The sequence below is a fragment of the Mesoplodon mirus genome (assembly GCF_964341445.2).
Source record: "Mesoplodon mirus genome assembly, chromosome: 4".
In the NCBI taxonomy this organism is placed as follows: Eukaryota; Metazoa; Chordata; class Mammalia; order Artiodactyla; family Ziphiidae; genus Mesoplodon; species Mesoplodon mirus.
The window spans coordinates 174,901,233-174,929,210 of NC_138979.1; the positions used below are offsets into that span (position 1 = coordinate 174,901,233).

At 42.5% G+C, this 27,978-nt stretch overlaps 1 protein-coding gene and 1 long non-coding RNA gene across 4 annotated transcripts in view; one reads left to right on the plus strand and one right to left on the minus strand.

Annotated features, from left to right (window-relative positions):
- Nucleotides 1-27,978, minus strand: part of LOC309802031 — a 622,798-nt gene that overhangs the window by 254,487 nt on the left and 340,333 nt on the right. The gene's annotated exons all lie outside the window — the stretch shown is intronic.
- The window catches only part of TDP1 (tyrosyl-DNA phosphodiesterase 1), a 78,906-nt gene that overhangs the window by 7,490 nt on the left and 43,438 nt on the right, over nucleotides 1-27,978 (plus strand). For all 3 annotated transcript variants that reach the window (XM_082617001.1, XM_082617003.1, XM_082617002.1), the window contains exons 3-13: nucleotides 1,540-1,583; nucleotides 2,765-2,820; nucleotides 5,255-5,351; nucleotides 10,494-10,528; nucleotides 15,201-15,293; nucleotides 20,387-20,554; nucleotides 21,013-21,091; nucleotides 23,175-23,357; nucleotides 23,972-24,020; nucleotides 26,008-26,074; nucleotides 27,843-27,950. In XM_082617001.1, the coding sequence (XP_082473127.1) occupies nucleotides 1,540-1,583; nucleotides 2,765-2,820; nucleotides 5,255-5,351; nucleotides 10,494-10,528; nucleotides 15,201-15,293; nucleotides 20,387-20,554; nucleotides 21,013-21,091; nucleotides 23,175-23,357; nucleotides 23,972-24,020; nucleotides 26,008-26,074; nucleotides 27,843-27,950 (979 nt within the window). The remainder of the gene's footprint in view (nucleotides 1-1,539; nucleotides 1,584-2,764; nucleotides 2,821-5,254; nucleotides 5,352-10,493; nucleotides 10,529-15,200; nucleotides 15,294-20,386; nucleotides 20,555-21,012; nucleotides 21,092-23,174; nucleotides 23,358-23,971; nucleotides 24,021-26,007; nucleotides 26,075-27,842; nucleotides 27,951-27,978) is intronic.

A 27,978-nucleotide genomic window follows, 5' to 3' on the forward strand; every position in this document is an offset into this window, starting at 1 on the left:
TTGCAAATGTCTAGGTGCTTTACAGAAATATATAATAGATCTCAGTGTTCCATTTTATTTGAGAGAGATTGAAACAGGAAATAGAGAACTATGCAAGGTTTTGCTGTATATAATAAAGTGATAAAGACTGGCTATTAGTACCAAGATATGGAAGAAGGAGAGGTAACATGATAGGAGCTTTTATATAGATTATCTCCTTTAATCCTCGAAACAGCCTTATGAGTAGATGTTACAGTTGTCCTCCTCGGATAGGTGACTGATCTGCAGAGAAGTTAAATAACCTGCCCAAGGTCATAGAGCCGGCAGATGGTAGAACTGGGATTTGAATCCAGGCATTCCAGCATCAGAATGCATGCTCTTAAGCGTCTGGTGTACCACTCCAGCAAAGGCCATAATTGTAGGTTGTTTAGAAGATCTCATGGAGGAAGAGGGACCTCAGATGGGCCTTGAAAAATGGATAAAATTTAGAAAGGTAGAAAGAGGAGTGGCAGTGGGGGCAAAAATGGGGCACCACGTTGCAGTTTCTCTCTTGATTGTGCAACTCCCTTTAAGGTAGGAGCTTCCTTAGAGGACTTTTTCGTTCTTTTAAAATCTTTGTACCCTGGCATTTATCTCCACATCTGGAAGACAGGAGGCACTCAATAAATATGGGTCAAATAAGTGAACGAGCCCAGTCTGAACCCTCAGGGTTGGCTTGGTGGTTAGAGTGGAAGTGCTGGAGCCAGAATGTCTGTGTTCAAGTCCCGACCCTCCCTGTCCCCAGCTGTGTGGCCACGGGCGGCCCCCTAAGGAGAGACTCCCCATCTACAACATGGGAACGACAGACCCCCACGGACAGAAAATGGCTGCGAGGAGTGAGAGTTAACACATGGAAAGTACCAGGAACAGGGCCTGGCACCCGATGGGTCTTGTCCAAGTGAGGCTGTTATAATCGGTGGTGGCGATGAGGGTTGTGTGCTTCCTCTCAGGGTGTAGAGACATGGCTTTCTGTTTTCTCTGAAGTAAAGCCTGAGTGGGTGCAAGGTGGGCCCTCCTTAGAGATGACCTGGGTGCTAGAAATATGAGCTTGGAGCTGCGGAGGCCTCTGCCCTCCCTCCACGGGAAGCAAGAGCCCTCAGGCTCCAGAGAGCTGTCTTGCTAGTCCCAGTCTGGGGAGGTTTCCTGCCGAGAGACTTCAATGAGCACTTGAAGGAGGTAAAAAATTAAGAGATCTGGAAAGAGGAAGGACACGCATCGTTATTGTCCTTGTTGGCAGTTTGTAAGATTGCCCAGTCATCCAGTACTAAAGTTGTAGATGTTGATTTTCCATTATGTTTGGTTAAATAACACTGATACGTAATAAATATTATTAAATAGCCCAGGGAAATTTTCTCTTGAATTTTATGGAACATTAAAGTCTAGCCTTGTAGTACCTTTTCAGTGCATCATTTTCTAAGCCACATTCTCGTCAGTGACTATTTAATAAGTCAGTTGTGATTATTATTACTAGATAGTCTTTATCAAAAATATGAATTAGATATAAATGTTTTGTCTCCCCAGATATTTTATCTCCTCTATTTGGGACACTTGTTTCTTCAGCTCAGGTGAGTTTACAGTTTTTTCTTTGGACGGAAGGGGCAAATAACTCTGTAAGAAAGTGAGCAGTGGGACCTGTGGGCCGGTCCTGTGCAGGGTCCCTGAGATGGCACTTACCTGGAGGCTGGCACCAAACGCCGCGGTTGTGGGATCCATCAGCCTGGAACGTGGATGCACAGTCACTGGGGCTTCTGACTCTCGATGGGGCCATAAGGACTGGCCGAGAAGTCACTCTGGAAATTCCAACCTGAGGGACTTCTCTTTGGGACACTAATAATCTCACAGGACTCTGGTGCAACTCCCTGGGAGTGTGGGTAGAGAGGTGAAGGCCATGTCAAGTTTGATTTGATTTAGAGAAGTAAATGAGAAATTTCCTACACCCTCCAAAGAGAAGTGAGTAGACGTTATGGATGTGGGTACGTCTGCATGTTTGATTGACGTGTTTGATTGGCAGCTCTTCTGCCTGACAGAGCTGGTCCCTTTGCGTTGATAAATCACCTTAATGTGCCAGGCTCTCCAGCAAATAGAACAAGGTCTTGTGCCTAAAGAAGGCAAAGCTTTCTGTGTGCTCCATGTTCTGCTTGGTGGTGAGAATCCTGGTCTCCAGATGGAATGTGGGGTGAATTTGTGTGCGTTCTCCTGGCTAGATTGAGTCAGTATGTCCAGGAGAAGGTCCAGGGATTACCCAGGCCTGGGGAGGACCCCCGTGGGTAAGTCTAGTCCAGAACCTGTAATCAAGATGTAATTGTCATAAGCCTAGTGAATGTCCAGTAGCAGATGCCTGTTTACAAAGTAGCTCATAAGTTAGGCTGAAAGGAAATGTTCTTTTCCAAAAGTCCTTTTTATAATCATCTAGGGGAAAAGGGATAAATTTATAAGCCCCATTAATCAGAGCACTCTTAGAAATAATGTGAAAAGACTCAGTTTACAAATACAAATGCTGCCAAAGCATGCAGAGGTAATTTTCTGTTTTCTCAGGCACTCCCACACTAATTCAGAACCTTTGAATGGTGTATTCCCTTCAAGATGTATTTTAGGTTTGTTTATGAGTATTGTAGCAAATTGTCCATGTTTCTACATAATATATGTAGTTCATCATTAGAGTTTCTTTGAATTCAATAACCAAACACTTCTCCTTATAGACTGCTTTTCTGAATTGCCCATGACTTCTTTTCTTCCCCCCATCCAGTTTAACTACTGCTTTGATGTGGACTGGCTCGTAAAACAGTATCCACCAGAGTTCAGGTGAGTTCCACAAAGTGATGGATGATGTCATAACTGTAATGCAGCCTTAAAACACAAGACTTGTGTTTCTCAGGCAGCTGCCGTGCATCTTCTTTGAATATTTCTTTTGGAACTATTGAAATCATAAAAATGTTAAGTTATACTGGGAAAACAGCATTTTTTGATATATTCGAACTAATCACAAGCCTTCCTAATACAGATTTTAGCATGTCCTTCTGTCCAGAAGTAGATTAGGACAAATTTCAACCCAAATAAAAGAATTTTAGGTCCAATGTTAATATGAAGGAAAAGGTCACTGCCACCTGCGTTCTCGACCTATAAGCATGCCATGCTTCACTGGGCACATCAATGCTGTTCTTTTTTTGAGACTCTACTGTTTCACAAGTAATTTTTCGTGTAGCTTAGGAGTTAATGCAGGGGTCATAGGGCCTTCCTTTACCCAGATTATGGAAGTGATGGGTTTTCAGTCTGTCTGCCTCATATTTGGCAGTGCAAACCAAATAAATATGGCATCCCATGGTGACATGCCACCTGTCCCATTTCTAACACATTGACGTGGCAGAATCCCATAACAGCAAGTAAGGTGGAGGAATACACATGCAGGAAAATGGTTGTCGGGGTCCTCAAAGTCCATGGTGCATTTAGCACATCAGATTGTGGGAAGCTTCATTATTAATAATAGATAAAATGCTGGGAGTTCCCTGGCAGTCCAGTGGTTAGTACTCCGTGCTTTCACTGCTGTGGCCCAGGTTCAATCCCTGGTTGGGGAACTAAGATCCTGAAAGCCACGAGGCACAGCCAAAAATGATACTAATAGATAAAATACTGTTGAAATTTCCCAAGCAGCTTTGGCACTCAGGGGCTCATATTTGACCTGTAACACGTAAGATTAGTTTCAGCTGCATGTAACAGAAAAGTAGAAATAACAATGGCTTAAACAAGAGAGAAAATAATTTCACCAACCTATTCAAAGTATTGGATGATGCCCACCCTCATTAGGGAGGGCAATCTGCTTTGTTGAGTCACCGATTCAAATGGTCACCTCCTCTGCAAGCACCCTCACAGACACACCCAGAAATAATGTTTTATCTGGACACCCTTGGCCCAATGAAGTTGACACACAAAATTAAGCATCACACTGCCTTTTTGTGATAGTTTTTAGAACACCAGTAAATCTGAAGTAATTAATGAGGACTTCAGCTTCTGTCGATAATGTTTAATCTTTTGTTTTTTAAAAAGACCTGATGGGCTTCCCTGGTGGCACAGTGGTTGAGGGTCCGCCTGCTGATGCAGGGGACGTGGGTTCGTTCCCCCGTCCGGGAGGACCCCACATGCCGCAGAGCAGCTGGGGGGCCGCGGTGGTGAGAGGCCCGTGTACCGCAAAAAAAAAAAATAAAAAAGAAAGACCTGATAATCTGATAACAGGAATTGTTTCTAGGTAACAGATGCATGATTATCTCTTACATTATTCTCTGTACTGTGTTTCTAGTTGTAAAATAGAAAATTTTTTCCAAATAGAAACAAACCGGGAAGGTGTGTTTCTTAGTTTTATTTTACCTGACATGTTAGAATAAGGCTATCAGGCTTAGGGGTTAGGAATCAGTCCTGGATGTGCGTTTTCTGTCCTGTTTCTTTTTAGTTGAGTGTTGTCCCTTCATGTGTGGCAGAGAAGCATTCTGCATGTGATTGATAATTGTGGGAGTTGTTCATCTTGCTTGATTGCTTGTTGGAGAAAAATCCAATTTTTGTTTTGTTGGGAGAGTTTATAAAGATATATTGATTTCTAAGGATTATCTCGCTTTGAATTAACCAGCGTAGATCATGGTTCCTTTAAAAGCCTTTTTAATCTATTCCTGCAGAATGTTTTTATAGTGTCCTTTTGAATTTAAAAATAGGGCACTTTCAATGTGCGTTGGGCTCTGTTGCATTGAAATTCCACCCCCTATTAGTGAAACTACATGCTGTGGGCCTGGGCCCTTTCACTTGTGTCCTGGGCATCTGGTGCAGGACCTTGCTCACAGTAGGGGTTTAACATACGGCTAGTGAGGAAGTGGTCTATTGTTTGGGCCAAGAGAAGGGAAAGAAAAGAGCATCATACTAGACAACAATGATTGTATATCTTTTAGTCTATCTGAATTTAAACATATTAACACAGAGCTGACGATGTGCCCTTTTGGACCAAAGAAGATAATTACTCAAGGACTTTCTTGAGTCACAGCCCCTCCAGGTCACAGCAGAGCTTCAGGCTCAGGCCACGGGGCTCCATTATAAAGGTAACCAGTTTCCGAAGGTTAACCAGTCACTGTCCTGTGCTGGCCCCCTACTCAGTCACCACACAGGCCAGAAACAGATGGCGGTGGTCAGCGACCCTTAACTGGGTGCCAGTCCAGCTTCATGAATGATGGATTTTAAATACTTCTGATCTCTTTTTCAGGACGAAACCAGTCCTGCTCGTGCATGGCGACAAACGCGAAGCAAAGGCTCACCTTCACGCCCAGGCAAAGCCTTACGAAAACATTGCCCTCTGCCAGGTAAGCTACTCATTGCCCTTCGAGATCATGCGTAGTCTGAGAGTTGGAAGGAAATTGAGACCTTGAGTCTATCCACCCACCTAATGCAGGAATCCTCTCTCCAGCAGCACCAACAGACATCTGTCCAGCCTTGGCTTAAACGCTTCCTGAGGTAGCTCATCCTATTTGTGGCTAGCCCTCATGGTTGAATGATTTTCCTTTATGTTAACCTGATATCTCTGTAATTAGGGTTCTCCAGAGAAACAGAACCAATAAGGGGTGTGTGTGTGTGTGTGTGTGTGTGTAGACAGAGATTTATTTTCTAAGAACTGGCTCACGTTGATTGTGGAGGGTGGCAAGTCCAAAATCTGCAGGGCAGGCTGGAGACCCCAAGAAGCACTGATGTTGCATTTTGAGGCCAAAGACCGACGGGAGACTCATTCCCTCTTCCTGCAGGGAATCAGTCTTTTTTTTAATTTCCTTTCCACTTTTCAACAGACAGACTGAGGCTCACAAACATTCTGGAGGGTAATCTCCTTTACTCAAAGTCCACTGATTGAAACGTTAATCTCCTCAAAAAATACCTTCACGACAACATCTGACCAAATATCTGGGTGCTGTGGCCTAGCCAGGTTGACACACACAATCTTCTTCCTCTGCCTTCTACGTTGGTCCTAATTTTCCCACTCTGGAGCCACGTAGACTAAATCTCCTTGCACGTGTCACTGATTCTCGTGTCTGAAGTCATCTATTTTTTTTTTTTTTTTTTTTTTTTTTTTTTTTTTTTGCGGTATGCGGGCCTCTCACTGCTGTGGCCTCCCCCGCCGCGGAGCACAGGCTCCGGACGCGCAGGCCCAGCGGCCATGGCTCACGGGCCCAGCCGCTCCGCGGCACATGGGATCCTCCCAGACCGGGGCACGAACCCGTATCCCCTGCATCGGCAGGCGGACTCTCAACCACTGCGCCACCAGGGAGGCCCTGAAGTCATCTATTTTGTCCCCCTAGTTTTCTCGTTCAGGTTCAAGCGTTCACTTTCTTCAGTTGTACCTGGTGTATCAAGGGTTCCCTATCTTTCCCCAACCTGCCAGCCCTCTGGTTGTATCTATTTTGTCCATGTCCCTGTAGAAACGGAGGTTTCCGCATTATTGAGCAGGTTTTTTGGATTCAATTCAGTGGCAGTTTCTTTCTCTGAAGGCAGCTTAAAACTGGTAGCTTTTATTGTGACATTAGCTGCCATTGACATTTCACCCATAGCCCTTAGTTCTTTTTCACAAGAATCACTCAATACTGGGGAGACCCATAGATCAGAAGCAGACCTGTTAGAAAACTACCTTGTGAGTTGTATGCTGCGTGTGATCCTAGTCCAATGAGGGGCGTTAAGTGGTCTCATAACAGGCTTGGTTTGCTGGGACCAAAGCAGAGAAGAGGCAAAAAGGCTGTTTCTTTATATATTCCCATAATTTTGTCCTGATACTTCCCAGTCAGTTCATGGAAATACAGTGTGACCAGTGAGTCTTGGAGTTTCCTTAGGACTCACTGTTTTAGACTCCACGTCTGAAAGGATCTTTTTATGTGTGACATTTTGTGTAAGAAGCAGGCAAACTGGGCGGGGGAGGGGAGGCAAGGGGGTAGCATGGAATTCTGAAAATGTTTACATTTATGATTTCCTTCCTGTGGTGGTTCTGAAGTGGCTGGTGCCCTTTCACCTTTTCCTATTTGAGCAGGTTGGTCGGTCCATTCATGAGCAGCTTGATGAATGATTCTTTCATGGCCCTTTTCTCTCCTGGCCAAAAGCTTAGTGAAATTGGCTCAGGATTTCTGCTCTTGCAGTACAGAGACAAGAGTGAATTACATAGAACCTCATTATTTTTCTTTTCCATTTTCCTCCCAACGTCCTTTTTCCTCCATCCATACAAGGTAAAAGAATTCCAACTCAACGTTTTATCACTTCTTCTAGCTATAGAATACTATCTATGTGTGTATGTGTATTTTTTTAAAAGATTAAAACAGTGAGAAATCTCAACCTGATCAATTTTAAACCCGTCTCACAACATTCTTCCTGTGATGTAACTCACTGTACTTTATGTAGTTGGAGTTTTAAAGTATTCCATCTCTTTATCCATCCTGTTTTGCAGCTCACCTTCTACACAAGATATGCCTTTGCTTAGCAGTTGCCTTAAATCCCCTTGTTTTGCATTTGTTTCCAAAGACAGAAGAGGTTAAACTGCAGTAGGATAGCACTTATCAGACTAATAGTGGGCAGAAAATAAAATAACACGGGAATCCTGAAAAACAGCGATAAAATCAATGGAAATACAAAGTGTTTTTCAAATGTACTGAAGTTTAGGAGAGGTGGTGGCATGCCTAGTGGCGTGCTTCAGGCCAGCCACTAGAGGGGGTAACAAGCCCTGTCTTCCAAACCTCATGTGAAGAGCCTCCGTAAGCTCCCAGCTCTAGTCTGAGGGACATGGTGATTGCCCCATCCTGACTTATTGAAATACTTTTATATCTTGTCTTTAAAATGAATTTTTGATTTTTTTTTAGCAACGTAGTGTCATTTGACTAAGCTGGGTCACGTTAAGTCAAAGAATAAGTGGATGCTGACACTTTGCCCATTTTGCACACCTGGTGGTCCAGGTTCAGACTTCCTGGGTTCTGTCCCAGCTCTCTGCCCGCTAGCTGTGTCATTCTGGGCCCATCACTTAACCACTTAAAGCCTCATTTCTTCATCTTTAAAATGAATTACTAATACAGTATCTTATAGGGTTATTGGGCAAAGAATTTGGTGCATTTGCCAAAAAGAAGCACCCATTAAATATTATCTGTTGAAATTATAATCCTTGCTTTTGTGCTTAGACTTGCCCAAAAGCACACAACAAATCACAAAACTAAACTCAGAAGCCAAGTTTTTTGACCATTGCTTTTTCTGAGCTAAATATCAATTTACAGAGTGGCAGCCTTCATTCTCATTTTGTAATTTAAAGATGTGAAATACTGGGATTAACATATACACACTACTATATATAAAATAGATAACCAACAAGGAACTACTGTATGGCACAGGGAACTATACTCGGTATTTTGTAGTAACCTATAAGGGAAAAGAATCTGAAAAAGAATAGACATATGTATGTATCAATATAACTGAATCACTTTGCCATACACCTGAAACTAACACAACATTGCGTTAATTTTTTTTTAAAAGAAAGACATGAAATGCACTTTCCTGCTCACTCTTCTGTGGCCAGTCCACACAAACGTGTGCCAGTCTGTGAGCAGCCTGAACACTGAGTTTACAAGGGTAGTGAACTTGGCCACCTGTCCGTGAGCATCCCCAAGACAGGGGCTATGTCATCCTCACCTGTGTATTCCAGTTGCCCATTGCTGCCCCCAGCAGACAGGCCCACCTGTAGAGAGTGGGCAGGGGTGCGCTTTGATTATAATAGCACTTGCTTCCATTTGTAGAGTGCTTACCCTGTGCAGCTCCTTTTCCTAAGCGTTTTATGTGTACTTTTCTCATTCATTCCTAACAACTCCCTGAATCTCCTAACAGTACCCTCATTTCAAAGAGTAGAAGGATGAGGCATAGAGATTCAAGTATTTTCCGAGGCATAGAGATTCAAGTATTTTCCAAAGTCCTACATAGTTGTGAAGATAGGATTTGTGTCCGTACACAGAATTCCTAGCTGGTAAGCTATTCTTGACATCTCTATTTTAACTTTTTCATCTTGAGGCCTAACCAAGGTCTTGCTATACCGGATTTTAGATAAAATGTTTTACTTCCCCACCTACCCCCCCATTTGTTTGTAAAGATACCATTTTAAAACATGAAAAATGGATTTAATATATTTATTTTCAGCATCTTCTGTGTTATAAATTTAAGAAAACTTTTAACATCATAATGTCTCAATACTGTCACCACTTTCAATGTTTCTTTTAAATATACTTTGAAAACTTTGTGTGTGTATTTCTGTATAAGCCAAATATCTAATTTTAAAACGTTGCATAGAGTCTCATTTGTTTTTACTAGTTTTCTGGCTTCTAAAGAAATTAGGCTTCTCACTTCTAATTACTGTAATTAAAAATGCAATATGTATTGAATCATTCTGGGTAATGAAAAAGAAGTTTTTTTAAAAATGAACCTCACTGGATGCTATTCTAAAAGCTGTTTTGAATCTACAAACAGTAAATGCTGGAGAGGGTGTAGAGGAAAGGGAACCCTCTTGCACTGTTGGTGGGAATGTAAAGTGATACAGCCACTATGGAGAACAGTATGGAGGTTCCTTAAAAAACTAAAAATAGAACTACCATACGACCCAGCAATCCCACTACTGGGCATATACCCTGAGAAAGCCATAATTCAAAAAGAGCCATGTACCAAAATGTTCATTGCAGCTCTGTTTACAATAGCCCGGAGATGGAAACAACCTAAGTGTCCATCATCGGATGAATGGATAAAGAAGATGTGGCACATACATACAATGGAATATTACTCAGCCATAAAAGGAAACGAAATTGAGTTATTTGTAGTGAGGTGTATGGACCTAGAGTCTGTCATACAGAGTGAAGTAAGTCAGAAAGAGAAAAACAAGTACCGTATGCTAACACATATATATGGAATATAAAAAAAAAAAAAGTCATGAAGAACCTAGGGGCAAGATGGGATTAAAGATGCAGACCTACTAGAGAATGGACTTGAGGACACGGGGAGGGGGAAGGGTAAGCTGGGACAAAGTGAGAGCGTGGCATGGACATATATACACTACCAAATGTAAAATAGATAGCTAGTGGGAAGCAGCCGCATAGCACAGGGAGATCAGCTTGGTGCTTTGTGACCGGCTAGAAGGGTGGGATAGGGAGGGTGGGAGGGAGGGAGATGCAAGAGGGAAGAGATATGGGGATATATGTATATGTATAACTGATTCACTTTGTTATAAAGCAGAAACTAACCACTGTAAAGCAATTATACTCCAATAAAAATGTTTTTAAAAAATTAAAAAATAAAAGCTGTTTTGGCGATCAAGGGCTTGTCCACTAGAGGGCAGTAAAAACCTTAAAAACAAAAAAAGTTGACCTGAATCTTTTCTAATTTAATTTTCAATAGATAGGGATATTATTGAGTTTTTAAAAAAACAAGTAACTTGACCTCTTTTTTTATCCTAGGCAAAGTTGGATATTGCGTTTGGAACACACCACACGTAAGCAATTTTTATGAACTGGGGGAGGGAGGATATGAGTTTAATAGATCAGAGGATGCTCTTCAGAAATCGCCCTTAGGGGGACTCACATGTGATGATTTTGCTGGGGAAAAAGCTATCAGTTAGGAAGCAGAGGAAAAGGAGTTGTTTCTGAACAGCCTTAAGACCAAGTACCAGGATTCTGGCTCTGGACATGAAAGTCTGAATCTGTGATGTGGTTTCTGCTTTCTCTTGAGGGCGTTCATTATAGCTGACCGACGGGATAGATTGTGGTCCGCAGTTAACGCATGACTGTACGTGCGGTAGTCACATGCCTATGGATTCCATCACTTTAAAGAAGGTCTTGTGAATTTTATAAGATTCTGAGTTGCATCAAATAGAATATTGTTGGGTCAACTCTGTGCTGTGATTGAAAGAAAAACTGTTTTACAAGAAATTGTCATCTTGAGAGGCTGGTACCTGTCCCAGCTTCAAGACATCTCAGAAAATTCTCTTAGGATAATTTCTGAGACATTGCAAACAACAGACAGGAGAAACTTTTCTCTTACTTCCTACTTGATACGTACCAGCTTGACTCCCATTTTATTTGAGTCTTACTGTTCAATGGAGCCGTTTTACATAATTGTTCTCTAGCTGAGAAAAGAATAAGACATGGTTGCCTCGATTTCAGTATTTTTGTAAATCATATTTCTCTAGAAATATGTCACACTCAAAAGAGTGACAAAGCCTTATCTTTCTTCTAGACCAGCAGTGGAAACAGGTAGCCTGCTGCTTCAGGCATGTCCCTTTGGGTATCTGTCCCTAAGGCAACAAGGAATCTCATGGGAGGAAGTGTTTGCCCCGAGTCTTTCAGTGACCACTGTTTTCCTGATACTATGCCAAAAACGAGGGCATATGTTCATCATTCTCTTTGTAAGCTTAAAGCTATATTTTGCCAGTCTGTCTCCAGAAAGGAACCAGAGCAGAAAGCACTGAGCCACTTTGTGAAGGGATAGCTTTCAGGCATACATTATCTGGTTTTAGGTGCTCTTGTGTAAATGTTGCTGCATTTACCAGCCACCCCTAATTGGTAACTTTAGTGTAATGGAGGGTTGTTGAGAGTGACCTCAAGCACCTACCTAGCTGGAGTATCAGGCACAGAGCTCACAGAATGCTAATTTCAGCAAAGGATACAAAATAGCACTGAATAGGCTGAGTCTGCCTCTGAGCCTCCTATAGCTGCACCACCATGGGAGACGTCCTGGGAGAGGTGCTGCCAGTAAAGCGTCACACCAGATGGATCCTTGTCCCCCACCCTTAGCTGGAACCCTAGCCTAAATACCTTACTGATTCCAGAATACCTTCAGCAAGCCCTGTTTTGGATCCTGGGCATGATTTGCTAGACCTGCAGTGCGGGGTTCCTGTGCAGGGCACATGTTCTGTGCCCGCAGCCAGCGTTTCTTGGGCACTTTCACACTGCACTTAATATGCTAGTCAGTCATAGGAGAGCCTGGGTCAGGGGAGGGACTGAGTGCTGGGCTGGCCCAGATCTGACACAGTGGCATTTGAGGGGGGCGGGGCTATCTTTTTTTTTTTTTTTTAATGCTATTCAAAAAATTACTTGGTCCTTTGTCTTCATTTTATAGACTAGTGGCCCCAGGTAGGTAGGCAGTTTTCCTCCAGTCAGTGTTGGAGACAGGACTAGAACTGTTTATTTTTGCTTAAGTTCTTAATTTACTTTTGTTGTTTCCTCACTGCTAAAATTAAGTCTGTTTCCTTTGGCGTGTGCGCGCGCGCACACACACACACACGCGCGCGCTTTGCAAGTCCATTCTTCCTTCACCTCCAACACGTGCATTTTGCAGGTTAAACCCAGCAGAGTTCCTCATTCAGAGTTGAAAGTGCCTAGGGAAGTAATGATAGACCCTTTCCTCACTCTGTAGTATGTGTGTAGTTTACATTTTGTTAAAATGCCAGTATTGTAGGAGATTGAACTCATGCCTTGAAATTACTTTCAGTTGTTCATTTTAAAATATTTTAAGAGTTATTCATTAAATATCTATTATATTCTTGAAGCACAGCTCGAGGGGATGTAAAGTGTTTTAAGACATAGTGGTTTTTGTCCTTCCAGCTTTTAGTCTTTGCGTGAGAGAGGCAAGACAAACACATGAGCTAGGAAAGAAGGAAAGCCTTCCAGCTCCTGGTGACAGGTGTGAACGCGTCCCCCCCGCTCCCCCAACAGAGTGGAGCTGCCACAGTAACTCTGAAGGAGTCTCCGGGGTCACACTTGGCGTCAGCTGGTGGGTGGTGACCACGTACTATTTGCAGCCCCATCCCCCAGGAGCTCATGGTGGTCTTAGAGACAGTGAACGTGCTCCATCCCTGCTTCCAGGATGCTGTGCAGGCCCGGGGATTATCTCATAGTGCTTGAGAATGCTGAAGCTCTTTGGTGGCCCCCAGAGCTGGAAGCAAAGGCACCTCCCATGGCCCTGAGAATCCACAGGGGGAGGGAAGCGTCAGATGTGGCCGTGCAGCCAGGAGCAGACTGCAGGATGAGTCTCTCTCCTCTTCAGGCTGTAGCAGGGCCTCCCCTCCATGTGACCCACTCCTGCCCCAGTAGCATGAAGTAGCTGCGGCCCGGTCCAGCCCAAGGGAAGCCGTGCACAGTGAGAGGAGGATCCAACATGTGTGATCCAAATAAGCGCTGCTTCTGGTTCATGTGGGGAGCTGGATAGTCCCCATGACCTCTCCTAGCCACGGATTCTGCAGTTGTAAAATGGGAATGATAGCGCCTCCTCTGGATTGGGTGGGATTTAGTGTGCTAGCATTCTGTGCGGCTTCTAAAGCAGTGCCTGCTCCACAGACATTAGCTTGCCTTCCCCCTGTTCAGGAACAGCTTCAAATAGGGGAAATGTCCCTTCTGCCACCCCCATAGCTTAATAGATAATATGCAGGTCAGTATTCTTCAGGGAAGACCTCATTTCTTTATATGTTTTATCCATTTTTAACTCTGACCTTTTTGGGACATGCCATTTTGTCTATGAAAAGATCAATACGACTCCCCTTAGATTAGTTCTCAAAGCTATTTGATAGGATTCACTGACATTAGTGCATGATTTTCCTGTTAATTGATGCCTTAACTAATGGAAATATTTGTAAAAGTTAAATCATGAATTCGTAACTGGCTTATTCTTAATTACAGTCAGCTACTAATTTGGCAACTGTGTATGTAAATTTGCTCAGATTTCAGGGAGCACATCTCATACATGGAAAGAAGATTGACTCAACAGCTGTCATTTCTCCAGCTTTGCATTAATTTACCATTTGCCAGCTTGGGTTAAATTCTCGTTCTGGCAAGAGCTACATCTCATTCTCTGTTTGTATAGTCTTTTCTGTATTTTTTAGTGCTAATAACCCCATTCTGTCGAGATAGTATTTGGGATGTTGTTTATTTGAGAGAACCAGTGGTTCATTTTTTTCCCATGTGTAAACTGACTTCCATCAGTAAATGTTAAGTAGCATTTTGGCCTCCATAGAAATAAGGTAGAGTTACTGCCTTGAGTGAATCTCTAGTTGGGGGAGAGAGAATTTAGGTTCCTGAAATAATTAGAAAACCATCGGGAGGCCAAGAATCATCCGAAAGTAGATGGCAAAGTAAAGCAAGGTGTGGAAGCAGTAGAGGGAATGTATACCTGGAGTGTTTTACATTTAACAAAACACATACTGCATTTCATTCTCACATCAGCCCTATGAAGTGAACACGGGGTTGATCCTTCATGCTACAAGTGAGAAGCCGAGGCGCAGGGGACATGGAACGACTCAGAGATATTAAATGACTTACGTAGGGTCCTATGGCTTCTAACTGATGAACCCTGGTACTTAGGTCTTCCAGCTTCGGATGGAAAGCTCTTATCTGTCCTGTTCCCTCCCTCTCACTGGAATTAAACTAAGAGAAATAATCTGATGACTGGGGACGCCCCATGGGAAAGAAGGGAATCTCTAAGGCTGATTTGAGTAAAGGGAGAAGAAAAGGGAAGACTTACCTCAAGCCCAGGTACACGCTGGTGACAAGTCTGGTGTCTATAGAGTATGAAGAAAGATCAGTCTCTTGAAAGTGAAGCATGTTTCAAACTTAAGCTGCAACCCACAGTAGGAAATGGGTTTGTCATTTCAGTCTGCTGCATGTGTCTGTACTGATAAGTGCTGAAACCAGAGTTTCACGAACCAGCACTTAAATATATGCAATATACTCTTGAGTTTCTAATTTATTCTGTTGCAGTTTTTTTTTTTAATGCGAGGTAGCCACAGCATAGCAAGAGGTTGTGACCATACTCTGAAAACACTGGACAAGAAGATTCCTGTTGTCCCTGATAGTAATGGGTGATGCTGAATAGATAATACAGAGCCAGACTACAGTGTGGGGAGGGGTTTAAAGTGCCAGGACTGGCCACGTGGACAGGATGGAGCAAAAGTTCATTTACCACCAAATACTCAGCATTTTGGAAGGTGGTTTTCCACTTGTCACTTAAGCAGACTTTGGTAACAATGATGTATAGAAGAAAAGAAAGCTAACTGTTCAAAGTTGGGATAATGTAATAAGAGTTTAAAGAATTCCTTTAGCTATTGCATTTGCATTAGAAAGGTATTATGAGAGTACTGTTAATGCTTTTTGATCCTTTTTCTGTTTTTAAAGGAAAATGATGCTACTGCTATACGAAGAAGGCCTCCGGGTTGCCATACACACCTCCAACCTCATTCACGCCGACTGGCACCAGAAAACACAGGGGTTTGTACGGTTCCGTTCACTTCTTGGTAGTCACTGTGTGTGCTGAGAAAGGTCAAAAGCGAGAACATTCGATTTATTCTTTCTCTCCTGTTGTTTAATTGTGAAAAAACCCAGAATTAATGGCATAGAAAAGAGACACATGCAAAACAAAGTGATAGTATTCTTGTACTGCCTCCCCCCAGTTCCTCTCTTGAGGTAGCCGGTGTTACCCGTCGAGCACATAATCATCCATAACTGCCTTTATTATACCTGTAAACATACATATTTATACACCGTAGTTTTTTCCTAGTTTTTACAAAATGGCATCATACATACACTCTACAGCCAAGTAGATCCAAGGATCTGAGGCAGGAAAGTGGATGAAAAATGAAAGGTCTGAACCTATTATTTTTCCATTAAGACCCTCCTGATAGCTTTCTTGGTCCTCACTTATTCCTGCACCCACTTTACTTGCCACTTCCCAACAGGTATCAAAAGAAAACTTGGGGGTTGATTGTACACTAAAAATGTCCCCTCACCCCCAGTCAGTTTAGTTTCCCATAAAACAAATCTAAACGGCTTTTCTAGAGCCTGTAATGTGGTTGTGAATCTCCAAAAGAATTGAACATGAAGGTTTTTCATGCCTTTATTATAATTATTTTTTTTAATTACTAACCCTTTGTCCTTGGTGCATATATGCCAGATCTAGGTTTTGATCTCCCTTAGGAAGTTTAGGTTTATTTTTAGGGATTTTAGGGACTTGTTCAAATCATTTCACCCTTTGTTCTCCTTCCCGATAAGGCTTCATTATGACCAGCCTTAATTTCACTTTCTTTCACTTAAGATGTTCTGCACGTCTCTGCCTTCCTGTGTTAGAAGGAACTCACCCTTTCAGGGTTCGAGTATCTTCCCCCGCATCCTCCTCCTCATTCCCTTGCTCATACCATTGCCCAGCCTGGACTAGAACTCTAATCTGGGGCTCTGACTGAGCCCAAGTTAGACCTTCAGTTGAGCTGAGACAGAGAACCTCCCAGCCCCCATCCTCTGGGCCTGCTGGACCTAAGTGGGCCGTGCAGCATCAGAGCTGCCTCTTCCCTCACACAGCCTTTCCCTGAGCCAGGTGTGTGTCATCCTCTCTTCACTCCCCTTCCCCACCATAGCAGGTGGCTTGATCCCCTGTCCCCACTGCCTGATGGTTTTCCTACAAACATGTTCTAGTTTCCAAGTGTCCCACTTAGGATATGCTTCTCAAAATGCAGCGTTGTTCTGATGGGTTCAGGGTCTTGGGGATGGACTGTCTCTAAGAGCCTCAGCCACGGTGATCTTTTTTTTTTTTTTTTAACATCTTTATTGGAGTATAATTGCTTTACAATGGTGTGTTAGTTTCTGCTTTATAACAAAGTGAATCGGTTATACAGATACATATGTTCCTATATCTCTTCCCTCTTTCATCTCCCTCCCTCCCACCCTCCCTATCCCACCCCTCTAGGTGGTCACACACCACTGAGCTGATCTCCCTGTGCTATGCGGCTGCTTCCCACTAGCTATCTATTTTACATTTGGTAGTATATATATGTCCATGCCACTCTCTCACTTTGTCACAGCTTACCCTTCCCCCTCCCCATGTCCTCAAGTCCATTCTCTAGAAGGTCTGTGTCTTTATTTCCGTCTTACCCCTAGGTTCTTCATGACCTTTTTTTTTTTTCTTAGATTCCATATATATGTGTTAGCATACGGTATTTGTTTTTCTGACTTACTTCACTCTGTATGACAGACTCTAAGTCCACCCACCTCACTACAAATAACTCAATTTCGTTTCTTTTTATGGCTGAGTAATATTCCATTGTATATATGTGCCACATCTTCTTTATCCGTATAAGACACTGATGAAAGAAATTGATGATACAAATAGATGGAGAGATATACCATGTTCTTGGATTGGAAGAATCAACATTGTGAAAATGACTCTACTACCCAAAGCAATCTACAGATTCAGTGCAATCCCTATCAAACTACCACTGGCATTTTTCACAGAACTAGAACAAAAAATTTCACAATTTGTATGGAAACACAGAAGACCCCGAATAGACAAAGCAATCTTGAGAACGAAAAATGGAGCTGGAGGAATCAGGCTCCCTGACTTCAGACTATACTACAAAGCTACAGTAATCAAGACGGTATGGTACTGGCACAAAAACAGAAATATAGATCAATAGAACAGGATAGAAAGCCCAGAGATAAACCCACACACATATGGTCACCTTATCTTTGATAAAGGAGGCAAGAATATACAGTGGAGAAAAGACAGCCTCTTCAATAAGTGGTGCTGGGAAAACTGGACAGGTACATGTAAAAGTATGAAATTAGAACACTCCCTAACACCATACACAAAAATAAACTCAAAATGGATTAAAGGGCTTCCCTGGTGGTGCAGTGGCTGAGAGTCCGCCTGCCGATGCAGGGGACACATGTTTGTGCCCCGGTCTGGGAAGATCCCACATGTCGCGGAGCGGCTGGGCCCTTGAGCCATGGCCGCTGAGCCTGCATGTCCAGAGCCTGTGCTCCGGAACGGGAGAGGCCACAACAGTGAGAGGCCCGTGTACCGCAAAAAAAAAAAAAAAAAAAAAAAGTGGATTAAAGACCTAAATGTAAGGCCAGGCACTATCAAACTCTTAGAGGAAAACCTAGGCAGAACACTCTGACATAAATCACAGCAAGCTCCTTTTTGACCCACCTCCTAGAGAAATGGAAATAAAGACAAAAATAAACAAATGGGACCTAATGAAACTTCAAAGCTTTTGCACAGCAAAGGAAACCATAAACAAGACCAAAGACAACCCTCAGAATGAGAGAAAATATTCACAGTGCTCTTGATCCACCGAGTTTCCGATTAACAAGGTCTTTGCTGCCCCACGAGCTTCTAAGCTGCTAGCTTGCCTTCTGGGACTGCTGACTCATATGTAGCCCCATTTAAAAGGAAGTGATATTATCATAGCTTGTTCTTGAGGGAACAGTAATTAACATAGCTAAAGGGATTTATCGAGTTGGCTCTCCCGTGGCTCAAAGAATCCCACCCACAGTCTCTAGCGCTTCTGGAGCTTGAGTTTGTAGGCAGCCAGGCCTGTTTCCTTAGGCGTCTCTGGGTTGGCTACTATGGGGAAGGGATTAAGGGTAAATGGCTTGGGTGTTCATTTTTCTCTTTTATTTAAAAAAAGCTTTATTTAAATGTTTTAAAAAATGTATTGACTAGGTAACTTCATGTGGTTCAAAACTCAAAGTACCAAGGGTATGAAATCTCCCTCCAGCTTCCCTCTGCCGGCCACCCCGGAATAAGAGGCGCTGTTATCTCACGGTTAGTCTAGATTCTACTCTCTGATACTTTCGTGTCGTGGGGTGTAACTTTTTAAAATATTGGCTTGGCCAAAAAGTTCGTTCGGGTTTTTCCGTAAGACCTTATGGAAAAACCCAAACGAACTTTTTGGCCGGCCCAATATTTAAAAGTAGTTGTTTTGTGTAATCTTATTTCCTAGTCATCCTATCATGGCCCTGCTGATTCTTTCCTTCTCCACATGTGTTCCAGCCATCCTTTTCACCTGCTTCTTGGTCCACCTGTTAATTTCTCAATTTTAAAATTATCTGGCCCAGGATGATTTCTCTTCTTACCTTGTGAAATGTTAAAAACGCCTCGCATCTTGGTATCCTGGTTTAGAAAGTCGTCATCTGTCACGTTCCTCATCCAGAACTACTCTCGTGAGTGAACCTCTAACCCAGGAGGAGCCCCACTCACCCTGTGGGCTCCGAGTTGCTCCTGGGAGGAGAGACCTTAGCCAGCCCGCCCGACATGGTCGCGTTACACACACAGGGTCAGAGGGGGGCCCAGAGGGGTCACCGAGCTTGCCCAGAATGACACAGCCAGGTAGAAGCAGATCCAGGTCCAGAGCCTGGACTCCTGTCCTGGTCACAAGTATAACCCCTCATGCGAGCGGTCACCTCGAGGTGGGAAGGGAAGGTTTGACTTGCCACCCTGCTAGAAACGTGTACAGAGTTCACAAGACGCACAGCCAGGATCCTCGTGGTTCTGGATCCTTCCTGCCCTGACAGCCTGCCCCTTACCAGTCTCCTTGGAGGGCTGCTGGGTGAAAGCGGAATTGGGCAGTTTCTCTCTCGGCTTGTTGGGTAGAAGTGTGGTGGAAGTAACCCAAGAAGGGAAAAAAGGCAGACACAGCTCGTGCTTGCTGAGGCTGCTTTAAGTTAGACCCTGTTCATTACCTCGTGGGCGCCTTGGTGAGGCAGGACTGTTCACCTGATTTTGCTGTTGAAGAAACAGCACGAGGAGTTTGAAGCCATACTTTGGAATCTACGAGGGACCACTTCACAGAAGGACTGGGTTTAGCTGTGGTTGTTTGCCGTTGCTGGGTATGATATAGAAGTTTTGGCAAAGTACACTGACAAAGAATTGATGAAAGATGTCTTTAAAGTTTTTTTACTGAATTATTGGAAGGTCTGAGGTTAGTGTTAATGTAACATGACTAAATGTGGTCTATACTCATTCCAGACACGAGATGTGGGATATATATATCCCATATGTTATATATGAAAATGAGCTTGTTTATTGAAAACATATTTGCACATGCATTTTTTTCTTAGCTAACTTTTACTTTCCACTTGGCTGAAGAGCTCCATTGACGTAGGCATGGGCAGGACCTTGCTGGGGTTACTGCTGGCGGTGTGGAGTTGCTGTAGCAGTTACGAGTAGAACACTTAACTGTTGTCAGCAAGTCTTTAAAAATGATGTAGAGGTGCGAGGGGGAAGGTACGTTAACGAAGGAGGGAGCATGGAGAGACTGAGTTGGGAGAGGCGGGCAGAGGCCAGGTCTTACTGGGTCTTAAATTCACAGTGAGGTTTTCAAAAATAATTCTGAATATGATGGGAACCATTGGAGTGGTGCCGTCAGATTTGTTTCATGTTTTATAAGGATGACCTTACCGACCGCGGAGAGAGGTAGTGAGAATTCACCTCTTCCTTAGGGTGAGTGCCTAATCAATACAGAGGTACCACTGGGATCAGCTGTGCTTCTGACTGTTAAAGGTTATATATATTTTTTCCATTCCAGAATATGGTTGAGCCCCTTGTACCCACGAATAGTCCATGGAACCCACAGCTCTGGAGAATCAACCACACACTTTAAAGCTGACCTCATCAGCTACTTGATGGCTTATAACGCCGCTCCCCTCAAGGAGTGGATAGATACCATCCAGGAGCACGACCTCTCAGAAACAAAGTACGTGGCCTCTTAGCAACTTGGGGTGCTTACCTTGAGCGCCATGTGAGGTCTGGAACACGGGGGCCTGGCAGGAGATGGCTGTCCTTCAGGACGTGATGAGAGCAGGGCCTGTCACTGTCTGCACCTCCTGGTCCTCGGGCACTGAAGTGGAGGCCGGGAGATCTTGCCCCTCACCTGAGTGCCATCACCCCACCCCCTCCCATCCCAGCTGGAGAGCTTTCTTTTAAAATTGCTGAGCTCTTTGCCTGGTACCTCACACCCCGTGGGTGTCCCCCCATTACTTGATGTGCTCAAAAATGATTTTAAGTGTCAGTCACTCCTCTGAAGAGGCATCTCAAGAAAGTGGGTTGGCTCTTAGAATATTTCTTGCTTAATGTTAGTTTTCATGCATATTTTGTGATTTGGGGAGTCCACAAATTACTATGTTCTATAACTTGTGCTTTCTATCTTTTTAGTGTTTACCTTATTGGCTCAACCCCGGGACGCTTTCAAGGAAATCAGAAAGATAACTGGGGACATTTTAGGCTTAGGAAGGTAACAGAATTTTTACTATTTTACCATTTTAAAAAAATTTAATGTATATTCTGTCCTTTTTCATTTATAATTGGTATATTTTGAAGGCAGCTTCATAGTATCTCTAGCACAATTCTGGGCAAATAGTAGGCACTTGATAATTGATTGTCTAATTATAGTTTCCACTAATTACTTGCATTTTAACATTTTGCCTCATTTATAGGTGTAGAGTTAACAATTCTAAATGGCAAAAGTATATGGAGGATTTTTAGTTTTTTTATTTCTTGTAATAAAGATAGAGATTTTTTATTCTTATAAGTTTTATAGCTTTTCATCAGCACATCAAGGATTTTTAACACAAATCCAACAAAGAACAGAAAATAGTGTTGAGTGAAGACTACAACTGAGCTATGATGTATTTGTTTGCTAAACCATTGCCCTGAGAACTGTAATTATGGCAATGACATTTGCTGCTGGTATGAAAATAAGCCAAGAAAGATCTGTAACAAAATAAAACAACCAGCAAGTTAAAGCTTAAAGTTTTCTCCACCTCTCTCTAGGAGTCAGTTTATCGACCTTGGTAAATTCCTTAAAGGGGCTTTCTTAAAAGCCCCTCTTTTTCCATAAATTATGTTGCGTGAGAATTCCACCCGGCCAGTGACAACTTTTCACTTTAATTTCCTTTTGTAAGTGAGACCACAGCTGAAAGCGGGCAAGGTCTTGAAGCCACCATCTTTCTGTCTTGACCTGGGGTGGAGAGGGTCCCACATACTGGCTAAGTGCACAGCTTTGTGGGCGGATACCCACACCCAGGGCCAAATCCTGACCTGGTTATGAGCCATGTGACCTTGCCTTGCTCCTTAACCCCTCTTGACATCCATAAAATGGGCATAATAATAGTACTTCCCTCACGGAATTACATAAGGATTAAATGAGGAAATGAATGCAAGGCATGTGTTGAGTGTTCGGTAAGCGCTAGTGTGTATTAGCCTGTGGGCCAGTGGTTCAGAACGGCCAGGTGATGGTACATACTGTGCAGCATCCCAATCTTATCGAAAGCTGAGTAGCATCTTGGAGTTTGCGACCACTTTCCACTGTCAGGAACTCGTGGTGCATCATAGCTGCATTCCAAGGAAGATGGGTGATCAGACGTCTGTTCCACTGAGGTGTAAAGAGAAGCCCAGGGACTTGGCTGGGGTCATGTACCTGATCAAGGACTGAGCCCAGAATAACCCAAAATAGAAACTGAGTCTCGTTGTTGGCTCAGTCCTGTTTCCTGTGCCATGCTGCACCCAGGGTGGAAGTTGAGAACTATTTGGGCTCTTGGGGGAAGTGTGTTTATACATATTAATGCCTACTCTGTGGTAAGGAAAATAATACATATGAACTAGACAATACATCCGTCAGAATATGAGCTCCACTGGGGCAGGAACTGCGGCTTTTTTTTGTTGTTGCCATCTCCAGCCTCTAGGAAGACCCTCGGTACGTGTTTAAATGGATAAAATTTCCCAGTACTTTCTGAATTGTTTCTGCAGCTTTGCATAAATATCAGACAAAGCAGGAAATGCAGGTCAGTCTTCTGCAGTGCTTATAGTAGTGTGTATCTATATGTAAATATATTCCCTTTTATTTACAGAGCATCGCAGCTGCCTAGGTCCCAAGAGTTAAACCTCTTTCAAATAATACAAGTCAAAATGTACAATAGCTTGACCTCCTAGTATTGTTTAGGTATGTTAAACCATTGCAACTTCAAGACAAGAATCTAATTTCGTATGGCGGGTTGGTGCTTTATCTGACATTGCTACTAAAATGGGTCTTTTTATTTTTCTTAATCTGTTTTTGCTTTGAGTACAAATCAAAGAATTTTGGAAGAAGAATACTTGTGTCCACTTACTCCATTAAAATAAAATATCTTCAGTGTTTAAAAATATTTCCCAGAGAAGGAAAAAAAACTACACATGGGTATGAACTTGGTCGCTAATAGTTTCAGCCTTTCCTTGTGAACGAGGCATTCCAAGGGCGGAAAACCATGTTCTGAGTTATCACAGCATTTCTGTTCACGTGTTTGGAGTAACAGTAGCATTCGTTTTTTATTCTCTCACAGCTTCTGAAGGAGCACGCCTCATCCACACCTAAAGGAGAGTCCTGGCCTATAATAGGTCAGTTCTCAAGCGTTGGCTCCATGGGGGCCGATGAATCAAAATGGTTGTGTTCTGAGTTTAAAGAGAGCTTGGTGACACTGGGCAAAGAAAGCAGGGCCCCAGGAAGTGCTGTTCCTCTTCATCTGGTGAGTGTTCCTCCTCCTCGTGGTCACTTTTCTTATCCTCTAGTCCAGGAGAGGAATCAAATAAGTCCTCTTTGTCATAGAGAGATGTTTCATTCCGTGGTTTGGGGATGGAAACAGCAGTACCTTAGCATAGTCATTTGTAATCAAGTGGCCCTAATATCATTTGGTGCTGGGAGCTTGCTGGTTTGTTCAGAGCTCCATCTCAGCCACAGACTAGTCTGCGAATTCTCCATTCCTTCCTCAGATCGTCAAGCCAAGGGAAAAAATACTTGATAAAGCATTGCCAGCAGAATTACAAGCATTATTAATTTAGAGACCTTTGAATTAATAATTTTGCATTCGATTCAGTGTTAATTTGTCATTTCAGAGGGAAAAAAATACTCAAATGGAAATGTAATTTTCTTTCATTGACTATAAATGCTTTCTGTAGTTTAATTACTAGAAGTTTATTTTTTTTTCAGTAAGATGGGAACTTGTTTAAAATTTAAAGCACGTTTTCTAAGTCTTTAGGTATTTCTAATTGAGATTTTCATTTTCTTAAAAACGAATCTTCATTCCTTTTAACAAATAGTTCTTCCATGTGGTACATTCCAAGTGTTTTTTTTTTTTTCTAGATCTATCCTTCAGTGGAAAACGTGCGGACCAGCTTAGAAGGATATCCAGGTAATTGTTGGGGAAACTGTCCCGATTGTATTTTGTGTTTGTGTATATTTCATAAATGCCCTGGTAAACTTTTTCTTTTTTAATTTTACTGGGGTATAGTTGATTTGCAATGTTGTGTTAGTGTCAGGTGTACAGCAAAGTGATTCAGTTACACATGGCCTTGGTAAAGTTTTTAAAACAAGTAATAAAAATGCCTTCCTCCTTGAGACCAGAAAAGTGTTGGTTAAAAATTTAGAGATTATTCTCTCTTAACTAGATAAGGATCATGAAAGTAGGTAATACTGAGCAGTGCTGTGTTCCAAAGATGATGCCATGCAGTTGGGCAATTTGTGTTTTATTTAATCCTCACAATAATGCTCTGAGTGATTGATATTTTTACCAATAAGATTGTTCTCACTTCTGCCACCAGCAGATTGGTTGTCCAGACAAGACGTCCTGATAAAACCAGCTTCCCCTACAGCTGTGTGTCATACCTTTCTCTGATCTCTCTCTCCCCACATCCCCCCTGCCTGAAGTACTGTGTGGTTCTTCCAGATTTGAATCCCAGATACAGATAATATTGAAGGTCCAGAACTTATGCTTAATACTGAGATGAAACCTTTGGTATAACCCAGTTGATATATCTCGTCTTGCAAGAGCTTCTTCTGTAAATCCTAGGCCTGTTTTGTAGACATCTTTCAGTCTTGTCCTCTATTTCCCTTATGTCAGTGCTGGGCTTTAAACGTATTTGGAATTCAGCAGCCCCCCAGATAGTGCATTCAGGAGGTATTAACCAGAAACCCAAACAGGGTAATGCCTTGGAAAAAGGGGAAGTCTGATTGGCATTTGCTTATGGCTGGAAGCAGAGTGCTCTGAATTAGACCAGCTTAGTCCATTCATTGCTTATCAAACTGCATGTGACCCTGCCAGAAAAATCTCAGTAGGGTTTGGAGTGTATTAGCCCATTTGTTGCTTTTTAATGGCAAGCTAAAATTACTTCACTGAGACTCAGGGACATGGTGATTTTCTGGTTTGTTTGGCTGCTGCTTTTTTTTCTTTTCCTCCTTTCTGTACTTCTAATAGGCTAGATCCATTCAAAGCATGTTTTTTAGTAGGGAAGAACTTGGTATTTTCAATAAAGCTATTGTGTAACTGGTCCTTGAAACCTCAGCTATGTCCTTAGTTAATTTGTAGTGGGAGATACAACATGTCTTATTCGATATGTCAGAAATTTAAAGCCCTCTTTGGATATAGATTACTATGGAGAAGTTCTAACGTGTTTGGAAAGTCACTGATGAATCTACAGTGAACTTTCTTCCTTTCAAAGAGGAACAAAAATTGGCTTCTGATTGTGTTTCCACTTGGAACTGTATCTTCGTTCTCTTTGTAGGACTATGGCTTTTAGAATTCCTTTTTAAAAATGTAACTGTTTACTGAACATTTTAATTTAGTGATCCTTTTATTTCATTTGTAAGAATCTGTGTAGCTAGGACAAAGTCTATTTGGAGATACCAGTGTAAAAGGTGAAGGAGGCAGGAGAACCAAGTTTTTATCCTAGTGTGCCTTCCCCCGAGTGTCCTGGTCTTGGGCAAAAAACAGGTGCACCAGACCTCATCTTGCAAAATGTGGCTAAGGGTGTCTCACCTGCATGAGGACAGCAGGATGGGTAGAGATTCATTCTCTGGTCTTTCCTAACATTTCAGATCTGTGCTATTATGGATGTTAAATTTCCACCACCACTACCACCCCAGTGATTAAATACCTTTTTCTATTCAGATAGTAAACATTTACTATTTGACATGCATACCTAAGAAAGGAAACCCCATTGAGAGAGCAAACCCAATGCAGGTTTGTTTAGCCATTTTCTTTCAAAGAACTATTCCATAAGATGAAATAAGTAGCGGTTTTCTTTTACCTTCCAACTGTTTGCTGTAGATTTTCTTCTTAACAAAGGATCCTCAAATTATAGTCAGTAATTTTCATTTTTTTATTTTTCTTATTTTAAAAGCTGGGGGCTCTCTTCCCTATAGCATCCAGACGGCGGAGAAACAGAATTGGCTCCATTCCTATTTTCAGTAAGTAATAGGTTTAGAATGTTGCCTTTGCTTCTTTAGGGTAAAATAAGAATGTTATTTGTCAGTAAGATTTTTTTTAAAGAAAAGAACCTTATATAATATAGCTATATATATATATATATATTTTTTTTTTTGTGGTACGCGGGCCTCTCACTGTTGCAGCCTCTCCCGTTGCGGAGCACAGGCTCCCGACGCGCGGGCTCAGTGGCCATGGCTCACGGGCCCAGCTGCTCCACGGCATGTGGGATCTTCCCGGACTGGGGCACGAACCCGTGTCCCCTGCATCGGCAGGCGGACTCTCAACCACTGCGCCACCAGGGAAGCCCAATATAGCTATATTTTTTATCTGCATATGTTAGTGATAGAAATCATTTAAAACAAGGTTCTAAACATTTCTTGGAAATGGTTTTTAATACCAAAGAGTCAAATATTGGCATACAGAGAAAAAGGTAAACAAAAGAACACGTTGGGAAGTTTCGAATTTACATAAGCAGCGTTTTCGTCCATATTTCCAAAATATGTCATCCTTCCGTCTACACATTCATACGCTGTGAAACCACAGGCTTACCGAGGGAAGAATCCACGACACTCTCTCCAGGGCACGAGGTGCCTTTGGCTTGTTGTAACAGTCAGCAAATGGCCGAGTGTTCAGGTGAGCAGGGTGTGCCGCATCCTCTTCTGGCTGCAGTGGCTGCACATCCTGCGTGTTCTAGACCAGTTCTAGTTTCATACTTGCTTCAACAAGCATTCATTATGCCGGACGCCAGAAACGAAGGCAGATTACATTTCTCTAGCTTTCAGTCTGGGAGTTCCCTGGGGGTCCAGTGGTTAGGACTCCACGCTTTCACTGCCGAGGGCCTGGGTTCAGTCCCTGGTCGGGGAACTAAGATCCCACGTGCAGTACAGCGAGGCCAAACAAAAAAAACAGAAAGAAAAAAAGCTTTCAGTCTAATTCAGTATACCATTCATCCTGGAGCCTTTCTTTAATGCTTTCTTTGGAGATGTTTGGTTTTGCTGAGGACATTTTTAAACATTGAACTCCTTTCAGTATTGTCTTCATACAAGTGAATGTAACAATCTAATAACGATTCTCCCTAATCCTGATTTTACTCTTGCAGGCAATCTGTATTCTTGAGGGACCATCCTCTTATATTCATAAGTAAGGATTGTTGCCTCATAATATAGGTCATTTTTTTCCCATGGAACCATAGTCCTAAAAATGTTGGAAACTTAGAAACCAAACTCAGATATATGAATATCAGCATTTGACTGGAATATTTCTGAATTGTCCCCCTGCCTTTCAGTATTCCATTTTGATATTCATACTGTTTGTATTTTTCCCATTTTGTATTTTTTTCTTTCAACAAGCATTTGGTGAGCCTCTTGTACTCAGTAACGTGCTCCGGGAGCACAGTTCCTGCTTTCAAGGAGACCAGATGTGCATACATGCGGTTAAAAGCACAATAGAAGTAATATGTATGTGTATGTATGTGTATTCATAACAAGATGGGAAGGCCATACGAAAGGTTACAGTGCTTTTTGTAGGTGGTGGTAAGTTTTTCTTCTACGTACCTACATTCTGAAATGAACATGTGTTATGCTGTTAGCTGAATACAGTTTAAGGAGATATCACAGGTTATATGACAGAGAAAGATGTACTCACTGTTTTTTAGATGATAGGATTTTGCTTTTGAGACAGTTTCCTCATACTAGGACTGTGACCAATTTATATTTTCTAATTAGTGATGTGTGTCTTTCCCGTCACTAGCAAATGGTCAGCTGACACGTCAGGCCGCAGCAATGCCATGCCACATATTAAGACGTATATGAGACCCTCTCCAGACTTCAGTCAACTTGCGTGGTTCCTTGTCACAAGGTACGTAGTTCTTACATTCCTGATGGGA